The 20,036-nt window shown below is 51.2% G+C and overlaps 2 protein-coding genes across 2 annotated transcripts in view; both read right to left on the minus strand.

Annotated features, from left to right (window-relative positions):
• Positions 1-316: 316 nt before the first annotated feature.
• pmf1 (polyamine modulated factor 1) lies at positions 317-6,990 on the minus strand. Its single transcript, XM_088905564.1, has 5 exons — positions 6,596-6,990; positions 4,236-4,341; positions 3,099-3,199; positions 1,817-2,012; positions 317-827 (listed from the first exon to the last, which is right to left on the minus strand). Exons 1-5 carry the CDS (start codon positions 6,874-6,876, stop codon positions 786-788), a joined length of 726 nt encoding a protein of 241 aa, XP_088761690.1. The 5' UTR covers positions 6,877-6,990; the 3' UTR covers positions 317-785.
• Positions 6,991-7,726: 736 nt separating this feature from the next.
• dennd4b (DENN domain containing 4B) overlaps positions 7,727-20,036 on the minus strand; it is a 53,419-nt gene continuing 41,109 nt past the window's right edge. Inside the window, exons 22-29 of the mRNA XM_088905574.1 lie at positions 19,133-19,237; positions 17,850-18,025; positions 17,037-17,211; positions 16,227-16,466; positions 14,947-15,046; positions 13,831-13,996; positions 12,788-12,846; positions 7,727-11,577 (exon numbers count right to left, since the gene is read on the minus strand). Of these exons, the coding sequence (XP_088761700.1) occupies positions 11,432-11,577; positions 12,788-12,846; positions 13,831-13,996; positions 14,947-15,046; positions 16,227-16,466; positions 17,037-17,211; positions 17,850-18,025; positions 19,133-19,237 (1,167 nt within the window). The 3' untranslated portion in view covers positions 7,727-11,431. The remainder of the gene's footprint in view (positions 11,578-12,787; positions 12,847-13,830; positions 13,997-14,946; positions 15,047-16,226; positions 16,467-17,036; positions 17,212-17,849; positions 18,026-19,132; positions 19,238-20,036) is intronic.

Below are 20,036 nucleotides of genomic sequence, written 5' to 3' on the forward strand. Positions count from 1 at the left end.
ACAAAGAGACACAGCTTCAGACCACGAGCTCGGAACAAAGCACTGGGTCTTCAGTTTTTCAACTGACACACCTTTCAATAGGGGCCCCCAATCGTGTGTCTGCAGGTTTTTCCAAGTCTCCCCAAACCTGGTCTTAAGTGGCCACTGCATCCACAGATTTTCACCCCTGCTGGGTTCCAAATAACCTAAGTTCGTTAGTGGCTTCATTGTACCAGTGGCTCTATCGCTCCCCACTCTTCAACTGCGACTGCACACAGCACCCCCTCCAGGATCAGGCCTGAGGGTCTCTCCCTTTCAAGAAACTCAGTCGCCACAAACCTCAACACAAGGTAGCGTTTATTGTTAACAGCAAGACAAAGCACAGATGCCTTCAACCAATGCCAATCCAGGCATCTGTCTTGAAGCCAGTCTACCAGTTGTTAAAGGATGCTGGCTTGGAAAACCAGCTGGCCATCAGCCCCACAGATCAGAGCGGTTCCGGGCTACACAGGGCACTGCCCTTTCCGAGTTCCTGAGGTTGATTCCCAGTGCGATCCAGCAAGAGAACTGCAGACTGCTGGGATGTGTCCCCATGTCTGTGTTCTGGATATGCCCACTCGAGTTTAGGACACCCCCCAGGTGTGAAGCCCTCCCAGCTAACCTCTCTGGTTAAAGAAATGGCTCTTACTGAGCAACAGTCTGTAATGGCGCTGTGAGGAGGGGGGGGAGGAGAGAGAAAGTCTTCTTTACGAACAGAGGCTGCCCACTCAAAGTCCAAGATCCGTCCCCAGCATCTCTCCCACGCTCTACAAACTGGAGGCGAACTCCTGCACGGCCGACTCCGACACCTGGGAGGAGAGAAAAGGCAACACAATGACACCTGAGCTGGACAGGCTTGAACAGGGCCACCGCCATCCCAAATTCGTGTAATCCTCCCCTCTTATTTCTCTAGGCAACAACAGCGTGTAGATGTACACAGTGCCAGCTGTTCAGGACAGCAGGTCTGTGACCCAGATCTTTATCTTTCCCTGCTGCTGAACATGAGCATTTCCAAGGGTAATTTTGTACACATCAGAACATCACTCTGTGACCAGAAATGTCCCGTTCAGAAGAGCATGGATTTAAACAGAGAAGGGATCTCTAAAGATTCTAATGACAGGATGCATATTCAAGTGTGTAGCTGACCCAGACCATCAACGACAGCTGAACGGGTCCACATCCAGAGTAAAATGACACACTTTGCCTGATTTCTTAACATAAAGGAATTGAACTACACAAGAAAGCACTCTTGCCTGTCGGACAGGAGACTCTCGGTGTGCTCTTAGGACGGTGCTCTATTAACTGAAGCCCTGTAACTTAAGATCAACAGCTCCCTGCTTTGAAACGCAGCTCCAGCAGTAACAAGATGAATTTCAGAACCGGCGTTAAGGGAGCCGTAACTACATAACGCACGTCACGGTTATTTTAATGTCGTTTGTAACACCCAGTCGTCTGTCGTTTGCGTCTCATACGAGATGCTTTGAATTGACCTCTTCCGTGCACAGGCCAGGCCTACACGAGCCTCACGGAAAATACCAGGACTGTCAAACTGCAGCTGGTCTCTGTTCTGCCAGATCCTGCCCAGCGATTTCCAGCAGGTGACACAGTCTCAGGAGGTGTTACAGGTCTGGAGAGGCCTTCACCCCAGAAGGTCAGTATTACGGACGTGTACAAGAGTGAGCTGGATAAATCTGCAAAGGGCGACTGGTTGACGGGAGACCTTCCTTAATGAACGGAAGCAACTTTTCCAAAGAAGCTGGCCAAGTTGGACAACAGCAGCGCAGGCCCTTGCTCCTACCTGCAGCTCCTCCACGCTCCGGCTGATCTGCTGCTCTGCACGGGCGATGGCCTCGCGTCCGGCCAGCACCTTCTGCGCCAGGCTGGCATTCTCCTTCTGCAGCTTCCTGAGCTCCCGGCGCAGGTACTCCTGCTGCTGCAGGTAATAGGGCATCACGAAGCTGCACAGGTCCTCCTCTGGGACCCCGCTGGGGCGCCTACGACACACAAACACACAGACACACAGCGACGTGCATGAACCACTCTGCCCCACACTCCTGGCAGCCAAGATCTAGCACAGGTCTCGCTTTTGGCACAGGGCTGGTTTCGATTCCAGACCCGGGGGTGCTGTATGGGAGGAGTCTGCATGTTCTCTGTGGTCACATGGGATCCCTCTGCGGGCTCCAGTTTACTCTTACAGTCCAAAAACATGCTGGTAGGGTAAGTGGCTAATTGAAAAATTGATCCTGGTGTGAGTGTCAGGCTCGAACCTGCAACATCTGGACTGCAGGAGCCCACGTGCACCATGACATCACCAATTTCTACCTGCATGCTATGTCCTGGTTTGTTTTGTTTTTTTGACTTCCCTCCCGTGGGGAGGTCCGTTTTTGGAGGGGGGTGTGTCCCTAAATTGGGTCTCTCTCTGGATTGGTTGAAGAGAGCGGTCCGGTTTTAAATGCCCGTACGGGACGTCCAGAGAGTGGTGTGGAAGAAACGGCGAAAACGCGAGACGTGTCTGATTTGTTTTCTTGGCTGTAGTGTAGGTTTGGGATTGTTGTGGCATCCATGTTTCCCATTATAGCCTAGTTTAGATAGAGCAGACAGACAGCTTGCTGGCCCTTTCTCGGGAGACAGGTTTAGAGGGTACTGGGTTGTAGAACAGTGTAATTAGGGTTTTTTTTTGTTTGTTTGTCTGTGTATTTCCGGTCGTTAAACGCTGGCTCATGTGTTAGTCCCCATTCGCCCCTAGACTGAGCCATACTGGGGACATAACACTGCATGAGACGATTCTACCGAGCTCAATGAAACAGGCAATGTGTTAACTGGAATCAATCAGAGATCATTCAGGACTCTCCAGCCCTCGGGACCAGAGTTCTCTTAATAGAGCAGATTACCTGCTCCATGCAGGAGGGTGACCTGCAGATTAAAAAACAGGGGACCTGTAAGATGAAGTGCTCTGGGACCCGTGTGCTGTCTCGGCCGACTGATGCTCGTGGACGCCGGGACAGATCGACTGTAGGAAGGCAAGGCTCGTTGAGAGTCCCCTGCCGGACTCCGTACCAGCGGTGCTGGGTTATCCTCACCAGGCAAGCTCCACGCTGTCCTCGGCCGCCTTCTCCAGCCTGTCCAGCTCCTCGAACTTCACTTCCAGATCGCCCTCCTCTACGATCTGCGCGATATCCTCCTACACACAGAGGAGAGCAACGCCAACACACATCACTCAGAACAAGGGCTGAGCCATCAGCCTGGGCGGAAATACCGGGGAGAAGCTACTGCACAGCTTGAAACCCGCAGCCGGCAGAGGAATCCTAATCAGCTGGGCCCCTGAGCAAGGCCCTTAACCCCAGCTGCTCCAGGGGCGCTGTATAAATGGATGACCCTGCGCTCAAACCCCAAACTTCTCCCCCTGTCTGTGCATCTCATGGAGAGCAAGCTGGGGTATGCGAAAAGACAAATTCCTAATGCAAGAAATTGTGTATGGCCGATAAACTCATCTCATCTTATCTGAATTGCCAGTGGTCTGTATTCCACTTGCTAGGAGAGGCCTGTGACAGTAGATGGCGCTATGCTGCCATTCAGAAACTCAAAGCACACTCTAGTTCTTTGGCCCGGTGTAGTGTATTGAAGGCCAGCAGACTAAGGTGCTGTTACTTCTGGTATAGCAGTGCTGTTTTCTGCTGAATTAAAACTATTCCTGAATAAGGTACTGTGCTGTCCGAGTTGCTCACTACCGTCCTGTCGGTATTGTATCGTTCGCCCTGCACAATTTAGTTCTGTCCATGACTGCCCGCTCCCTCAGCCACGAGCTGGCCGCCCCGTGGTCTTGAACACAATAACTGCTCCGGGGCCTGCTGCTGGAAAGGCACCTCTGCCACCTTATCAGAACAGATTAAAATAAAAGGCCATTTGATCCTTCTAGCTTATTTGTTTGCTAGTGACCAACTGATCTCTGGGGATCTCTTCCAGCTCTTTCTATAAGGAGGTCAGGCTATTGGCTTCAGTGACATAGCTGGGCAGCCTGTTCCACCCTCCCACCACTCTCTGTGTAAAGTCATGCCTTCTGCTCTCAACAGCACCATTGCAAATGGTCTTATTCACTGTGGGCCATTATAATCCCAATTCAATAACACAACTGCACAGAACATAAATCACGAACTTCTATTCCCTGCTTTTTCTATGAAAGCTGGCTGCTCCGCCCCCCCCTCAGCCCCAACTCTCACCCTGATGGAGTCCTGCAGCTGGGAGACGAACTGCCTGTGGATGCTCTCGGTCACCTGCGGGCTCTCCTTGTACAGGGGGTGGAAGGTCTGGGCAAACCTCTGGAAGCTGCACACAAGCACATGAGCGTCAGAGAGGCAGTGCTCCTGTCTCGGACCCCTGCCACAACGAGCCACCAGCAGCTCCGGCTACTGCAAGACATCCGGAGTGTTTGTCCCCTTTTACAACATTTCTACCATAGAGCCATTCTCCCAACACCACACAGGCTAGCAGCTGTAGAACATGAAGACTTCAACAGGACCCCCTCCTGGCTCAGAGATGCTATACAGGGGGTCCCCAACATACGTCGGGTTTAGGGACCATTAAGTTGTAATGTATAGAAAAACAGCACATATAGGGGTTATTTTCCCCACAAGGACAGCAGAAATATGGAGGTTAGGACGTGTAAGAGCAGGACCTTTGCCCAGCAACTCAGATCAGAAGGATTTTTCCTTAAGAATTAATGGAACAGTTGAGTTGAGCTACTGACCATAACTACAATTGTAGCTACACAAGCTTGATCCTGGGGTATAATGATTCAATATCTAAGTCCCATGCAACAGCGGGGTCTACAAGAAGAATTTTTCATGTTAGATTTGGCTCTTCACAATATTATTTTCATTTTCCGGGACAACGTGATCCAGTAAGACCCATGTCGCTCTCAGCGCCTAGAGGAAACCGAGGAAAAAGTTTTCCCCAGCTCATCGACGACAAATGCGAAACAAGGTACTTTATAGCAGGGTGACTTATAATGGGGATCCCCCTACATCTCTGTGAGCTGCCGTAAAATAAGATCAAACGAGACAGACCGTACAGTAAGCCACGGACTGTGGCCTGCAAGCTGAGGACATCAGCCTGGCCGAGCAGAGCTTTCGAAACTGCTCAGTCTGTAGAATAGACAAACCCCTCTTCAGGCAACAGGACCCTCCCCAGAAGGAAAAACTGTTCGAGGGCGACACCCCACCATGCCCCTTGCTATACTTCACCACCTCAAATACTGTACAGCTGATCAGTGACGTCGCACCCAAGGGTGATAAATCGCTCTGGCCTTGGACAGCCAGCAGCAGCAATCCAGGTGAATTCAGGGAGATCGGACAGGCAGAGCTCAATTCAGCGTCTTGTCAGTGACTTCACACACACTGCCGGCGCAGATCTTCACGAATCCTGACTTACAGAACCGATTCTGCTGCCCAGCCGGGTCGGCACAGAGCCAGGACAAAGGCGACTTGCAGGTGCTCAAAAAGGAGCAGCTGGGAGAAGCTGTGCAATTGGTCCAATTAAGCAGGTAACGAGCTGGTTTAGATCGTTAAGAGCGAAGCCGGAATGCGAAACCTGCAGGACCAAAAATTCTGGACTAGTTTTTACAGCTCTGGTCCTGCTGACCCCCAGATCTGCGGACTTTCATAAGAACATAAAGACTAAAAGGATACAAAGAGGACATTCAGCCCCACCAACCTGTTTGATACTGAGCAGCTCACTGATCATAATCAGGATGTTTCTTGTAAGAAGCCAGGGCACTGAATTCAACATCCCCCTCACTCGTTCCACGCTCCCACAACTCTTTGTGCAAAACAGTTCCTTCTGTTCTAGGTTTACAAATGCACTTCAGCATAATTGCCATCGTCTTAATGGCAAAATATACACATCTAACTTGTAACTACGATAGTTTTCATCTCTTTAATACACAGATTTCAAGTAACTCTAAAACCCGCTATTTCGTACCAAATGTGGTTGTTCACGGACAGGCGACTAATCAAACCCGCCCCATTAAGGCTCTAATCAAGTAACGCCCAGCTCAGCTGTAATTAAACATTGCTTGAAAACATTATAGGACAGTATAGCACACAAAGATTTTCTTTTACAAACACAGAAAATAAAAATCGCTTTCCCCGTGAACAGGTAAGGCGAAACCGCACAGAACAAGAAAGTTTTGAATTCGTATCGCATCGTTTTTCTTTCACTTGTTGTAGAGCGGTTTTAGAGCCTAATAACGCCCCGTCTCCCTTTGGTCATCGTATGAAATAACTGATCGCGATATCGGAAGGCTTTTTAATCTACAGCACTCGGACGGGGTGAATTTTGCACTGATAACAGGTTTACAGGGCACCTTTTACGAATGAGCGGGTTTGTATAAGAGCGTCAGCTGGACAAATCAATCAAGAACACTAATATTACTTTCTAAACTGAGAAAACAAATTCCGATTTTAGGACCGATCCGTAGTGGTTTGGTCTGGGTGGAAAGAGATCGCAATAATTGTTTTTAATTCCCGTTTTGAGCTTTCGGTGTTCACAAATGACAGCAATTCCGGCTTTCACTTTTCACCTGATGTCGTTGATGAGCTTCTGCAAGCTTCTCTCCATCACCCTGTTGAACATTTTTAACCGGGCCGGTTTGGGCTCGGATCTGTCTTTGCTTAAATCGGTCATTTGGGTCGGGACATCTCCTCCCTGACCCGCCTGAGGCCCGGCCGCTGCACGGCGGGACGAGCCCGGAGCCTCTCCGCTACTCGAATCCCCGGTTCCGACACCGTCCTCCGCCCTCGGCTGGGTTTCGCAGTCCATTTGCTCCGGATCAGACGAAAGGTGCTGCGCAGTTTCCTCCATCGCTTCTGCGGTTGTTTTTCTAGCAGCCCGCCAACACGCAAGCACCGCCTCCTAACCGAAAAGGAAGTCGGTTTAATGACCCTCCATTGGCTGATATTGCAGTCAGTCAATATAAAGAGGGGCCCGCCTTCCACAGAGAGCCGATCACGCACGTTGGCATGTCGCCGAAGATGGGCGTGACCCTCATGACTAAAAGCGCTGCGATTGGCTCGTTCCATGTTGTCAGACATCACTCATTCACTAACCACGCCCCTGTGTTTCTACTGCAGGTGCTGCGATAATTTACAGAATCTTGTTAATTCGCCCGTTTGCCAAGCAGACTGCCTAAACTCCCGATTTGTAACCTTTCTTATTTGTGATCTCTGTCCTCAGTTACGTCGTTGTTCTCGGATTCACCGTAGAATGCACATCCTGTTTTTTAGAGAGCAAACGGTTTTCTATATTTTGTTTTCGTCTTTTCAGTTTATCATTCTTGTTAATGACCCGGCCATCTTAAGAGCTAGAAAAAATATTTTGATATAAAATACTCAAATATGGAAAGCAGACCTGCTCATCAACGCATGCGTTACCTATCGTCAATGACTGTTAAACACTAAACTCCTGAACTAGATAATATTGTAGCTCCCCCCCAAGCACGAATGTTTAAAGAGAACGATAAAACTAAAGTTTTATCCTTTAATAATAATAAAAAAACTACTACCTATTTACATCGTTGTGTAGGATGCATGTAAAATAACCGATATTCGTTTGTTAATAAAGCGTAAAGAAATGCGTTATTGTCAGAGCCTATCCCCCTGTGAAGTGTAAAACTACAGCTCTTGAGCTAAAAAAAAGAGCAAATGCCAAAAAACTTTTTTAAAAAACCAAGACATTTATAACAGAAACCACAAGGCATATAAATTACAACAGCGAAACAACGTGAAAAGTAAAATCTTTAAATAAGCTTTCCTTTTTTTCCCCCATACAAAAATAAAAACAATAAAATGTATAGAATTTCCCCTTCTTATGTTCCTCAAGCTAGCTTTGAAATCTTCTGACCCCCAAAAAACCGAAAACTAAAAAAAAAAAAGTCGATACACATTAAAAGCAGGGTCCGAAGTGGTTTCACATTTAAAACAATAGAGCTAAGAAAGCGCGGAAGTATCGCTGTTTCCTTTAAAAATGCACGAGCAAATCAGTATGGGCAAACTGAGCGACCATTGTTACATCTACCTCACTGGCGAGGGGCGGCAAGATCGCCCCCTGCTGGGCGAGGGCTGTCTTTTGCTTTTACAGTCCCTTTTCAGAACGAAGTGAAACACGAGACTCTAAAAATGAGTTCCAAGCAGGTCCTCGTGACCTCAGAGCTGGCTTTTGCCAGATTCAGGTCATCAGACCGCAATAAAGTGGCGAAAAACGAAGATATTTAGCTGAACTGATTGCTTGGGACTGAAGCCCTGCCTGCTTTAAAGAACCTGATCTCTTCAACGGCTTCAGAAATCGATTCACACAAGGCACTCTGAGCCCCAGGGGGACCAGAATCCTTATGAGCCTGTGGGGAGCAAACGGATGCTGGCATTGATTTAGCTCAGACCAGCAAATCAGAGGCAAAAAATATTAGACGCTGTGATCTGATCAGAATCCGTATTTTGCCAGATTCCTACTGCAGTTTGGAAAAAAGCCCGTTTGTTCTTTAAAGCAGGTGCCTCGGCCCTGGATGATCACCCCTCTGTTTCAGAAAGCACTGTCTCCTGCTCACCCCAAATCCTATGATTAGGCAAGGCAAGGTGAGGTGAGCCCCCTCCCCAACACCACCACAGTCCAGCTCCCAACCCCATTCCAACTGCTGCCTGCACTTATTGGTTTCATGGCAATCTTAAAGACTGATTTTCCTTATGTGGTCAAAATGCACGTCTTTCGTAGGGTGTCAGGCAAGTTAAGGCAGCAGGACGTGACCTGTGGCTCCTTCCATTAGAGAACTGTCCATCGATCAGCTCCTCGCGTCTTAACTGCTTATCGGGAGGATGAATGGAACAATACAGGTGTGGGCAGTACAGAGGCCTTGCACAGGAGGGGACTGGAAGGACTGCATGTTAAATTTGGGCTACACAAGGCTTGTCAATCCGGCAAGGCTCACCCAGCTCTCGAGATGATCAGCAGGGAGTAAAATATCATCACCAAATATCAAAATACCATCCCCACTTCCTCTTGATCCCTTTGCATTTGTATTGGTGCAACCCCTCTCTTCGCTTTCTCCACCACCCAGTGAGCCAGGAACGTGCAACTGGCTGTTTAACTGCTGTATTGGTCCTCGCAATGACCAAAGACATAACGCAGCTCTTTGTCGCACAGTAACTGGAGTAATGGAGCAGACTGGTAGACTACTGCAGTAGTCCTGAATGTGTTGGAAGGCGTAGTTCACTGCCACCCCCTTCCTCGTGGCTCAGATCCTATTAGGAGTTTATTAGGAGGAGAGACGAATAGGCAGACGTGACAGCTTCAGGAAGGAGAACATCCTTTGTTTGCTGTTGGAAGGGTCAGTTCAGTGTCCAGTTTTAACATGTCTAATGCACACAGAATCAACAGAATCAATGGCTCACCTCTGTCTCAGCTGCAAAAGCAGTTGTCCACCATTGTCTTTAATGATGGAGAGTAAAGAGCCTGTAATACTCACAGCATTGTGGCTGACTCTTTACAGCACACAAAGCATTCATTTAAAAATGCAACTGAATACAATGTGAACTCCTGCAGTTAAAGGGAGGTGAGGATTCTACAAGGTCAGGAGGAATTTCCTTCACCATTAATGCCATTAGTTCACGTTCTCTGTCTTTCAGGAGTGAAAGGGGTTAATCTGACTATGGAGTTCTCTGTACTGGCTTTAATATTTAACAGTCATTAGATGCCGTACAGGCACATAACGATGCCCCTCATAGGCAGAAAGCCAAGTCTGTCTATTCATGTTGTCCACACAAACTCGTAATGGGATCTGAGGTGTTGGTGAAAACCAGAAGAAATCCAATTAAAGAATTTGCTTGCAAAATAATTTCCCGCCTTCCCCCCCCCCCCCCGCCTTGAAAGAGCTCCAACTTTTCAGGCCAGCAGGGACTGGCAAACAGGTGAAGGGCAGAAGATCTTACATGAGTTTCTGCAACACCACAATTGGCAGCTGTTTTAAGACTCAGTTCTCCAGCAAGCTGCGATTCCTGGAGCTGCAAGGAGTTAGTGCACATAGGAAGTCTGAGTGATCCTCGGCCAGAAAGCCAGGGGGCTCAAGCCAGCTACCTTCAACCCTGGCCCTGCTGGTGTTTTCGCCGACTGAGCGCCACAGCCTGGGCAATCCTGGTCACGTTCTGCTGGCAGCTCTATCCAGACTCAAAGCCGTGACCTTTCAATCGCAGGCTTCAACCTGCTCTCCGAGCTGATGCCTCAACTGGATGAGCCGCTTGGCTTAACACGTTTTAACAAATCCAATGCACACAGAATCAATGGGGAAATCGAGATAAATGGCTCATCTCTACCTTACGGGAGTAGCAAAAAAAAAGAGAAGGTGTGCACCAGGGCACTGCCTGTGGCCCAAGTCAGATTCCAAACAACCAGCAAGACGCGTGGGATAGTCAGTCACCTGGAAATCCTCCAGAATAGTACAGAGCTGCCATCTGGTTTACAAACACCCTCCCCACGAAACCAGAACAGTGAAATAAGCCTCATCCATATCAATGAAAGAAAAATAAAAAACTCGGAGTGATTCTGTCTCTTTCCGGGGACTGCCGGGGGACATGGGAGTAGTGGCATGGGAGGGAGGGACAGCTGTCCAGTTTGACCGTCTTTCAGGGATCAAATCCCCTTCCCACAAACCACCGCCACACCCACACTGCCTCCCTCCCTCCCTCTCAGAGGGCATCCGCCTCCCGCCAGGCTGTGCCGCCTCAGCTGGTATCTTGCTCCTCGCTGGAGCGAGGGGAAACCGGGCAGCGGTTCCTGCTCGGAGTCTCTGGACAAGGGCGTCCGCTGGCCCACGTGCGGCGATCTCCTGGAAGCCATGACTGAGGACAGGGGCTGAGCAGGCAACTGGGATCAGAGTCGGAGAAAGCAATCCGTAGGGAATTTGGGCTGTACAGCGGAGAGAGACAGGATGGAGGGACTAGGTAGGTATTGTTTTTTTCATTCTTGGTCTTTCATGCCAATGAAGCTGCTTGCATTGATCTAATTAGTCTTAATTAGTCATGGTGAAGGGCGTCATTAGCTGCTAATTGAAGACTCCTATAATCACATCATGATCAGGCACGGAGACTACTGCTGCAGGATGGCCTAAGTCATCAGAACAGAGGTTTAGATTGTTAGAGGTTAGGGGACAGCAGACAGGTCAGGGTCTAGTGTGTAGGGTGTCAAGACTGGGTCTTCTCAAGGAAGTGCACCACAGATCGAAAAACACCCCCTTGAAACAGTTTGGAAGAAACTGGTATTTGCAGTTACAGGGCTTTGGCGTCTAAGAAGTAAGGGAGACTGCCCAGGATAGTACATTCTGCCTCCTTCTTGCCCGGTGCCTCTGCGGCTCCCCCTGGTGGCCGGGCAGGGATCAGCACTCCAGGGGGATGAGGAAGGATTTGCGGCAGTCGATGGCCTTGGGGCTGGGCGGCTGTGCCCTCTTCCTGCGCAGCTCCTCCCTGCCCAGCGAGCCGCTCAGCCGGCTGTAGGCTGCCTTGTACTTCTTGTCGAAAGCAGCTGGAGGGAGAGAGAGAGAGAAGACATTCACTTCATTAACTGAAGAGGTGTTAGTGGGGCCAGCAGGGGGCGCTCACCCTGCGGTCCACGTGGGTCCTAATGCCCCTGTATAGTGACGGGGACACTAAACTGTAAACAGGCGTGGTCCTTCGGATGAGACGTAAAACCGAGGTCCTGACTCTCTGTGGTCATTAAAAATCCCAGGGTGTTTCTCGAAAAGAGTAGGGGTGTAACCCCGGCGTCCTGGCCAAATTTCCCATTGGCCCTTACCAGTCATGGCCTCCTAATAATCCCCATCTATGAATTGGCTACATTACTCTGCTCTCTTCCCCACTGAGAGCTGGTGTGTGGGGAGCGGACTGGCGCATCATCCAGGTGGGGCTGCACACTGGTGGTGGTGGAGGGGATCCCCATTACCTGTAAAGCGCTTTGAGTGGAGTGTCCAGAAAAGCGCTATATAAGTGTAAGCAATTATTAATTATTATTATTATTATTAACTGACCTCTTTCTCTACATCCGGGGACGGGCTGAAGAGCAGCAGGGCCCCTCTTGTTCTTATGCCATGAGCTGGTCTTAATTGCTTAATTAAACTTGGTCAGCTGGTCAGATCCTTGAAGTCAAACCACCTGTTTCGGGCCTTGATGACTCACCGACCACGAAGTACCTGTAGCTGCATCAGGGCTCCCCTTCATGACAAGAGCTGCTCTATACTGCACCACTAAGGTGATCAATCCATGAAGAGCGTCTGCAGTGAGGCACAGTGCTCAGGGTTGTGGCCTCAAAACTACGAGGCTCTGGGTTCAAATCCCCCGTGGAGCCCTGCTACCGTTTGCATAGTTTGTATACAAGGATACCAATGCCAGAGCCTGTGCTTAAGCCCATGAGGTGCTTGCTCGGTGCTGTCATTAGCACCCAAGCTGCTGCAGGGGACCCCAGCAGCAATGTCGGGGACCTCTCACCCATACGGTGCTGTGGAGCTCCCGGCACCTCAAAAACAGAAATGGCTCCGACAGGACAGGTCCCCATTCTCCCCCCATCGTAACAGGGGCTCTTAATAAACTGGCCATTCTAAACTGGGTGGGTGTGCCTAAACTGGAAAGTAAGAGGTGATGCCCAGCTTAAAGGAAAAGGGGCCTACTGTGGAGCTACACCCTCTTATTCAGCTGCTGGACCCAGCAGCGAGCGAGGCAGAGGAGTCCAGATATCTTACCCACGTGATCCTTGCCCATAGCAGCCAGGGTGAGGAAGAGGAACTCCCGATACAGACCCCTGCAGGAAGAACAGACACACCTGCACAGTTACGACAGCGCCAGCACGCCTTCTTGTTAGGAGCTCGAAATTAAACCTTCAAGAGCCACTTTGCCGTTTTGTGAATTGCCAGCTGGCCTGGGTATGACCAAGGTCTCGCGAGTAGAGGTGTGACTCATGTGTCCTATGCCTGATTTAGCCACATGAAAGAGAACAGTGGTCTTGGTTAATTAGGGATCTGTGCTAAGGATCTGCGCCTGTGGCTGGAAGGTTGCCGGTTCGTATCCCGTGTCCGGCAGAGGAATCCTACTCTGTTGGGCCCCTGAGCAAGGCCCTGAACCCCAGCTGCTCCAGGGGTGCCGTATAAATGGCTGACCCTGCGCTCTGACCCCAAGCTTCTCTTCCTGTCTGTGTGTCTCATGGAGAGCAAGCTGGGGTATGCGAAAAGACAGATTCCTAATGCAAGAAATTGTACAGGGCCAATAAAGTGATCTCTTATAACTTTCTCACCTTGATAACACTTTATATAGTAACAAACTGCTACTGACCAAATCATAAATGTATATTTTGGATGAATCTTTTGCCAGCTAGATCTGTACTCCTTTCTTGATTTGATGACTGCCAGCAGCCATATCACCCTGCACCTCAAGACTGGCAGCCCACTGGAGCTCAGCAGGTGTGAGTCTGGCTGCTGCTGGAAGAGGTGTTAGTGGGACCAGTAGGGGGCGCTAACCCCGAGATCTGTGTGGGTCCTAATGCCCCAGTATAGTGATGGGGACACTACTGTAAAAAGATGCTGTCCTTCGGATGAGACGTAAAACTGAGGTCCTGACTCTCTCATTTAAAATCCCAGGGTGTTTCTCGTAAAGAGTAGGGGTGTTACCCCAGTGTCCTGGCCAAATTACCCTCATCATTGCCTCCTAATAACCCTAATACCTAATACCTCCTAATCCATCTTAGGAAGGGAGTCGTGCGGCTGTCTGCGAGGACGCAGTGGGGTCTCACCTCTGGATCAGGGGGGGCCCCGGCTGCTTGGCCACGGTCTCCAGGAAGAGCGAGACGGCCTTGTGCACCTCGTTCATGCCCACCCAGCGCAACACCTCCTCCAGGAAGCCCAGCGTGAAGGGGTGGTTGTGTCGGCGCCAGCTGTGGTGTCGCATGGGCACACCGCCTGGGGCAGAGACAGAGGGGCATCAGGCACGCCCGAACTGCTTTCCACGGAAACGGGATATTCCAGCAGGAAGCAGAGATGCTTTCCGGTGCCAGTGCAGGAGCGGCTTATTCCCTGGCACAGAAATGGAATTCCGCTCCTTACAACTCTTAGCCACCCTCGTGGCCAGGCTGATGCTCCGATGTCAGATCCTCTTGGGAAAGAGTAAAATGACTCTGGAACATTTTCTCAGTATAGAAGCCAGATGCGCACAGGCCAGCTTGTTTCCAGGCCCAGTCACATCAGGTATAGAAATTACAGGGATTTCCTACACTATCTGTCCATCTATTTCCTATCTGCTTCTTCCAAATCAAGGTCGCGGGGAAGCCAGAGCTATCCCAGCCTGGAACAGGCGTGAGGGTGGCTACACCTGGAAGGGACACCAGTCCATCACAGGGCAGACAGAGATGCACACCAGGGCCAGTTTCCCCAGAAGCCAGTTACCCCACGAGCATGTTTTTGGACTGTGGAAGGAGCCCTCCCTCCCCCCCCGAGAAAACCCATGTGAACACAGAGAGAACATGCAAACTCCACCCCGACAGCACGCCAGGTCTGGAATTGAACCCAGGGCCCCAGCGCTGTGAGGCAGCAGTGCTGACCACTGCGCCGCCCGGCCTGGAACCAGCCCTGTGCAAAGAGAGAGATCTGTGCCCGATCTCGGCCGATAGGATTGTAGGAGAGAGCAGTTCACGTCTGTCGGTCTGCCTCTCTGAGTGTGTCGCAGGTGCTCCAGCGGGGTCCCAGAGCAGGGTCACGGTGCCCTATCACCTGTGCCGCCATGCCACCCATTTCATATACCATTACAGGTATGCAAATCATTCCTGACTGGTTTTGTGCAGGATGACGATGAATGCACCTTGGCGACACTTTCGAGGGGAGCCGTGTTCATTCGGAAAAACTGCGGATCTTACTGTGTATCCTCCAGAGAACGTAAAGGGGGGGCCAGTGGTCAGTGTCGGGGGTGATGGTGTCCCAGAGCAAGCGCACCCTCCAAGCGGAGCCTTCCGATGCCTGTGTCCCAGGAAGAAAAAAAAAAATCCCATTCCACAGAATAAAGGAAAAGCCCGGTCAAACAGTTTTTAAAAAATTAAAAACTTAACTGCACAATGAAATGTTGCCATCTACACAGTTCTGGACAAGGGGTTAAGTGTACATTTACACAAACACGGATACCACACTTTGGTTAGTAAGTGCAGAGTGTATTATTAGTTCATTATCAGCCATCATGAACAACGCCTCTCATCCGCTCCATGGGACTGTTACTGGGCAGCGGAGCACTTTTAGCAACAGACTGCTCCAGCTACGGTGTTCAAGGGAACGTTTCCACAGGTCTTTCCTCCCGGCGGCTGTCAGGGTGTATAACACTGCCCTAGGCTGGGACTGTTAGCCCTTCATCTGCTGGTCAATGGGCAGAATGCTGCACTATTGTACTTTTTGGACAATCAATCTGTATAAACCTATGCACATTTTGCACATATTTTATTGTTTTTACAGTGACTATGATCATCACATTTTGCACACACCTATGTATTTATTTTTTATTTATTTTGTTGTCTTTTGTTTTATAACTATTTTGATGTCTTTTTGCTGGTCTTGGGCTGGACTGCTGTAACACATCAATTTCCCTACGGGATTAATAAAGTCTTATCTATCTATTTATTATTTTAATACCACCAACTGTCGGACAGTCTGAAATATTCATTTCAAGTCCCACTGCCACATCTAGCTTTGGTTCGGCAGATTCAACAGAGATTGAAAAAAGGCCAATTCAGGCTGCAGGGTGTTATTATAGCTGATACTTACTGCCTGAAGGCTTTCAAGCCATCTGAAAAAACAGCTGAAGCCAGGCCTGCTGCTGCCTTCAGTGACAGCAATGGAGGCAGTCATGCCCTTGTGAGGGCACTGCCATCATCAGCCTTCCTCTCCGTAACACACCAGAGGCCTGGTCTGCTATTACTTTACAGCCCACAGAAAGCACCACAGAACAGGCCATTCCCACCATTTTGGCCAGGTTGGGGCATTCTTATGTAATGTCATTCTCTACAAATGTGGGAGGGCAGTCCACATGACTCTTCTAGCCTGTGCTGGAACTATGACCTCTTCAAAACTGACTTCATCAAGCGCTTTGAGATCATCATCTTGCTTGATCAATCAAGTGACCGATCCCTTATTGCGACTGGGGGTGGCCTACCTGCGACAGGTGAGCGGCGAGCTGGGAGGAGTGGATGAGCTGCAGCAGGTTGCTGGGCAGGCCCAGGCGCCTGAAGTACCACACCAGGTTCCAGAAGATGATGGAGTGGCTGTCGACCAGCTGGCCCTGGGACAGCACGGCCTCGCCCTCGTTCTCCAGCAGGCTCTCCAGCTCCTTCCGCAGGACCAGGGGGCTGAGGTACGCCACTGTCACCAGGGGAGGCCCGCCCGCTGCGGGGGCCTGCAGCCAGCCCCGGAGGCAAAACACCACTGTTAGCCAGGAGATTTGCCACCAAACAGCTGCGTCAGCTGGCGTACACTGCAAAGGAACAGCTAAAGGTTTTGTCCCACCTTTACCTGTTCCTTTGCCATAAAATAGATGAGCCGAGAGCAGTGGTCAGCACTGCTGCCTCGCAGCCTGGGACGCTGGGCTTATTTCCTGGAGTGCTGTCTGTGTGGAGTTTGCATGTTCTCCCCACGTTTGCGTGGGTTTCTTCCAACGGGGCATGCTGGTAGGTTAATTGGCTTCTGAGAAATTGGCCCTGGGTTGAGTGTTTTTGTGTCTGTCTGCCCTTTGTTGATGGACTGACGTCCCGACCAGGGTGTGCCTTGTGATAGACTGACGTCCCGACCAGGGTGTGCCCTGCCCTGTGCCCACTGCTTGCTGGGATAGACTCTGGCTCCCCAGTGATCTGCTGATCACACTCTGTATACTTCCCCAAGGAGGCAAAAGAGCTACAGCCTAAATAACAGGGCTCAGAAAACTGACATCTGCCCTCCTACAGGGGGCAGAAGCGAGCGGGTTACGTACCGGTGCCGCAGCCGCAGAACTAGTCTCGGACTGCCCGCTGGTCTCAGAACCCGAGTCCTCGCTGTCCAGCCCGTTGTAGAGGTGGCGCACCGACGCGGTTGGGGCAGCAGGGGGCGCCGTGCCGCCATCTGTGGGCAGAAAGCCTTCCTCCGCGCTGACAGAGTCTCGCTTCGAACTGGACACACACACAAAAACACGCCCACAGGGGACCCAGAATGAGTCAGACAGAATTCACCTCCCCTGGTGTCTAAATATCACTAAGACGAGGCTGTCATTCTTTGCTTAGAAGGCCTGCAACATCACTAAATATCATCCTTGGCTGCCCGGAGAAAACACGCTAGGGCAGATGACGTTTACTTGTTTCCAACCTCACTAGAAGACGGCACACTGAAGACAAGGTGTCGCACAAATAAACGCCAAAATTCATGTAAGAGCAGCTACAGGAGGCAAGGAGGCAAAAGAGCTACTGCCCAGATGATACGGGGCTCAGAAAACTGACCATCTGCCCTCCTACAGGGGGCGGAAGTGAGCAGGGGGCAGTGGGGAGTAGGAACTGTGCCTCAGGTCCTATGGCAAGGGGGCTGTGGGTTCAAGTCCCACATCTGAGTGTGGTGCTTTACCACAAGGGCTCTAGTCTAGTCAGCCAGCTGTATAAATGGGGTAACAGAACATCCTACTGGGGGGCCGAATCAGGTCTGGTACTTTCACTTCGTTCTCCAGAGGCCTGGACAGGAGGCCAGAGGTTCCCCGGCCAGCGGCGATTTCAGATCGCCCCTGAGCCTCCGGAGGGCGCCAGGGGCGAGGGCAGCCCACCTGGGGGGCGGGCCCGGCTCGCTGATCTCCACGTTGAGCAGGGGCACGAAGGTGCAGGTGCAGTAGGGGCAGGTGGAGTTGAGGTTGGAGTCGTCGGAGGTCCAGCCGGCCATGATCTCCTCGTCGTACACCAGGGAGTTGCACTTCCGGCACAGGCTGCAGCTGGACATCAGCACCTGCGCCAGGAGCGACACGGTCAACGGCTGCCGGGCACGCCCCCCTCGCCGGCGTTCTGACCTGCTCCTGCACAACGCCACCGTTTCCCATGGAGGGACTGTGTCAGTGACGCTTTGCTTTAATAATAATAACTCCTCACACTTCTATAGCGCTTTCCTGGAAACTCCACTCAAAGCGCTTTACAGGTCATGGGGATCCCCTCCAGCACCACCAGTGTGCAGCCCCACCTGGATGATGTGCCAGTCCGCTCCCCACACACCAGCTCTCAGTGGGGAGGAGAGCAGAGTGATGAAGCCAGTTCAGAGACGGGGATTATTAGGAGGCCATGACTGGTAAAGACCAGGGGGAAATTTGGCCAGGACACCGGGGTTACACCCCTACTCTTTTCGAGAAACGCCCTGGGATTTTTAATGACCACAGAGAGTCAGGACCTCGGTTTTACATCTCATCCGAAGGACGGCGCCTGTTTACAGTACAGTGCCCCCGTCACTATACTGGGGCATTAGGACCCACACAGACCGCAGGGTGAGCCCCCCCTACTGGTCCCACTAACAACTCTTCCAGCAGCAGCCTCAGCTTTCCCAGGAGCCAGGTACTGACCAGGCTCACACCTGCTGAGCTCCAGTGGGGCTGCCAGCTGGGAGCTGCAGGGTGAGATGGCTGCTGGCATATGAATAAGAAACACAGAAGGTCAGCTCTCAAGTCTCTAACGGCGTCACCCACCATTTCCACTGGGGTGCGCTCTCCCTAGGGCTCAGCTCTTAGCTTCTCGCTGCAACAATGTCTTGCTGGCACGCTGGAACATCACCAAAGTGTTACGCTGCTATATCTTGCTATACATGTTGCGTCCTGAACTGTTTATGAAAGAGTAATATGGTGTGTTTTAGTCTCACTCAAGAAGTCTTTTTTCCTTGCTGGTCAGAGGAATGCCAGGGTCTATGGTTTTAGGGGGAACACTTTAAATGGGACCTGACCCAAACAATTTAATCTGAATACATATGATTAGCTAACATTCAAGTTTAAGGTGTTCGGTAAAGTCTGCACACAACCCGTGCTCTTCTGAATTACTTCAGGGCCTCCTCCCTGCTCGACAGGCATCGCCTCACCTCCAGCCCGCTGGCCTCCTGGGCGGCGTCCCACGAGGTCCGGAGGTGAAAGGTCACAGAGGTGGCGTCCGAGAGGTCGGCGTCGCTGCCGACGGACAGGGAGCTCTGCGGAGGGAGAGAGGGAGACAGCTTGTGCTCCTCGGCCAGCCTTCGTTTCGGGAAAGACCCCGTCGCCATCACGACCAGGGCGTGACAGCGGGTAGCAGGAGGTCTGCTTCTCCGCCAAGCGTCTGCGCCAAGGAGCGAGCGAGCGACCGGTGTGCCGGTGACCGGGTATTAAACTTGGGGTCTTCGCAACCCCAGAGTGGGGAGCGAGGGATCTCTGCGGACCTTAAGAGGGAGGATGAAGCCCGAGGCCGACGAGCGCTGGAGGGGACTGTGGGCCCTGTACGGGGACTGGAGAGGAAACCCCTTTTCCCCGAGCTCCAGCAGAGGACTGGACGGCCGCAGTTTCAGAGCCGGGACAGGGGAAAGAGACATGCACTACAGCAAGCTGCCTTGAAGGGCTTTGAATGGGCTCTTTCATCGTGCAAATCCAGCCCCAGCATCCACTTGCTCTGGTAAAGGACCATCACCCTCTGGAAAAACTGGTGTGATATAGTAATAATAGTAATAATTGCTTACACGTATATAGCGTTTTTTCTGGACACTCCACTCAAAGCACTTTACAGGTAATGGGGACTCCCCTCCACCACCACCAGTGTGTAGCCCCACCTGGATGATGCGATGGCAGCCATAGTGCGCCAGAACGCTCCCCACATACCAGCTCTCAGTGGGGAGGAGAGCAGAGTAATGAAGCCAGTTCATAGAGGGGGATTATTAGGAGGCCATGATTGGTAAGGGCCAATGGGAAATTTGGCCAGGACGCCGGGGTTACACCCCTACTCTTTTCGAGAAACACCCT

Source organism: Atractosteus spatula, chromosome 25 (assembly GCF_055471065.1).
Source record: "Atractosteus spatula isolate fAtrSpa1 chromosome 25, fAtrSpa1.hap1, whole genome shotgun sequence".
Taxonomy (NCBI): Eukaryota; Metazoa; Chordata; class Actinopteri; order Semionotiformes; family Lepisosteidae; genus Atractosteus; species Atractosteus spatula.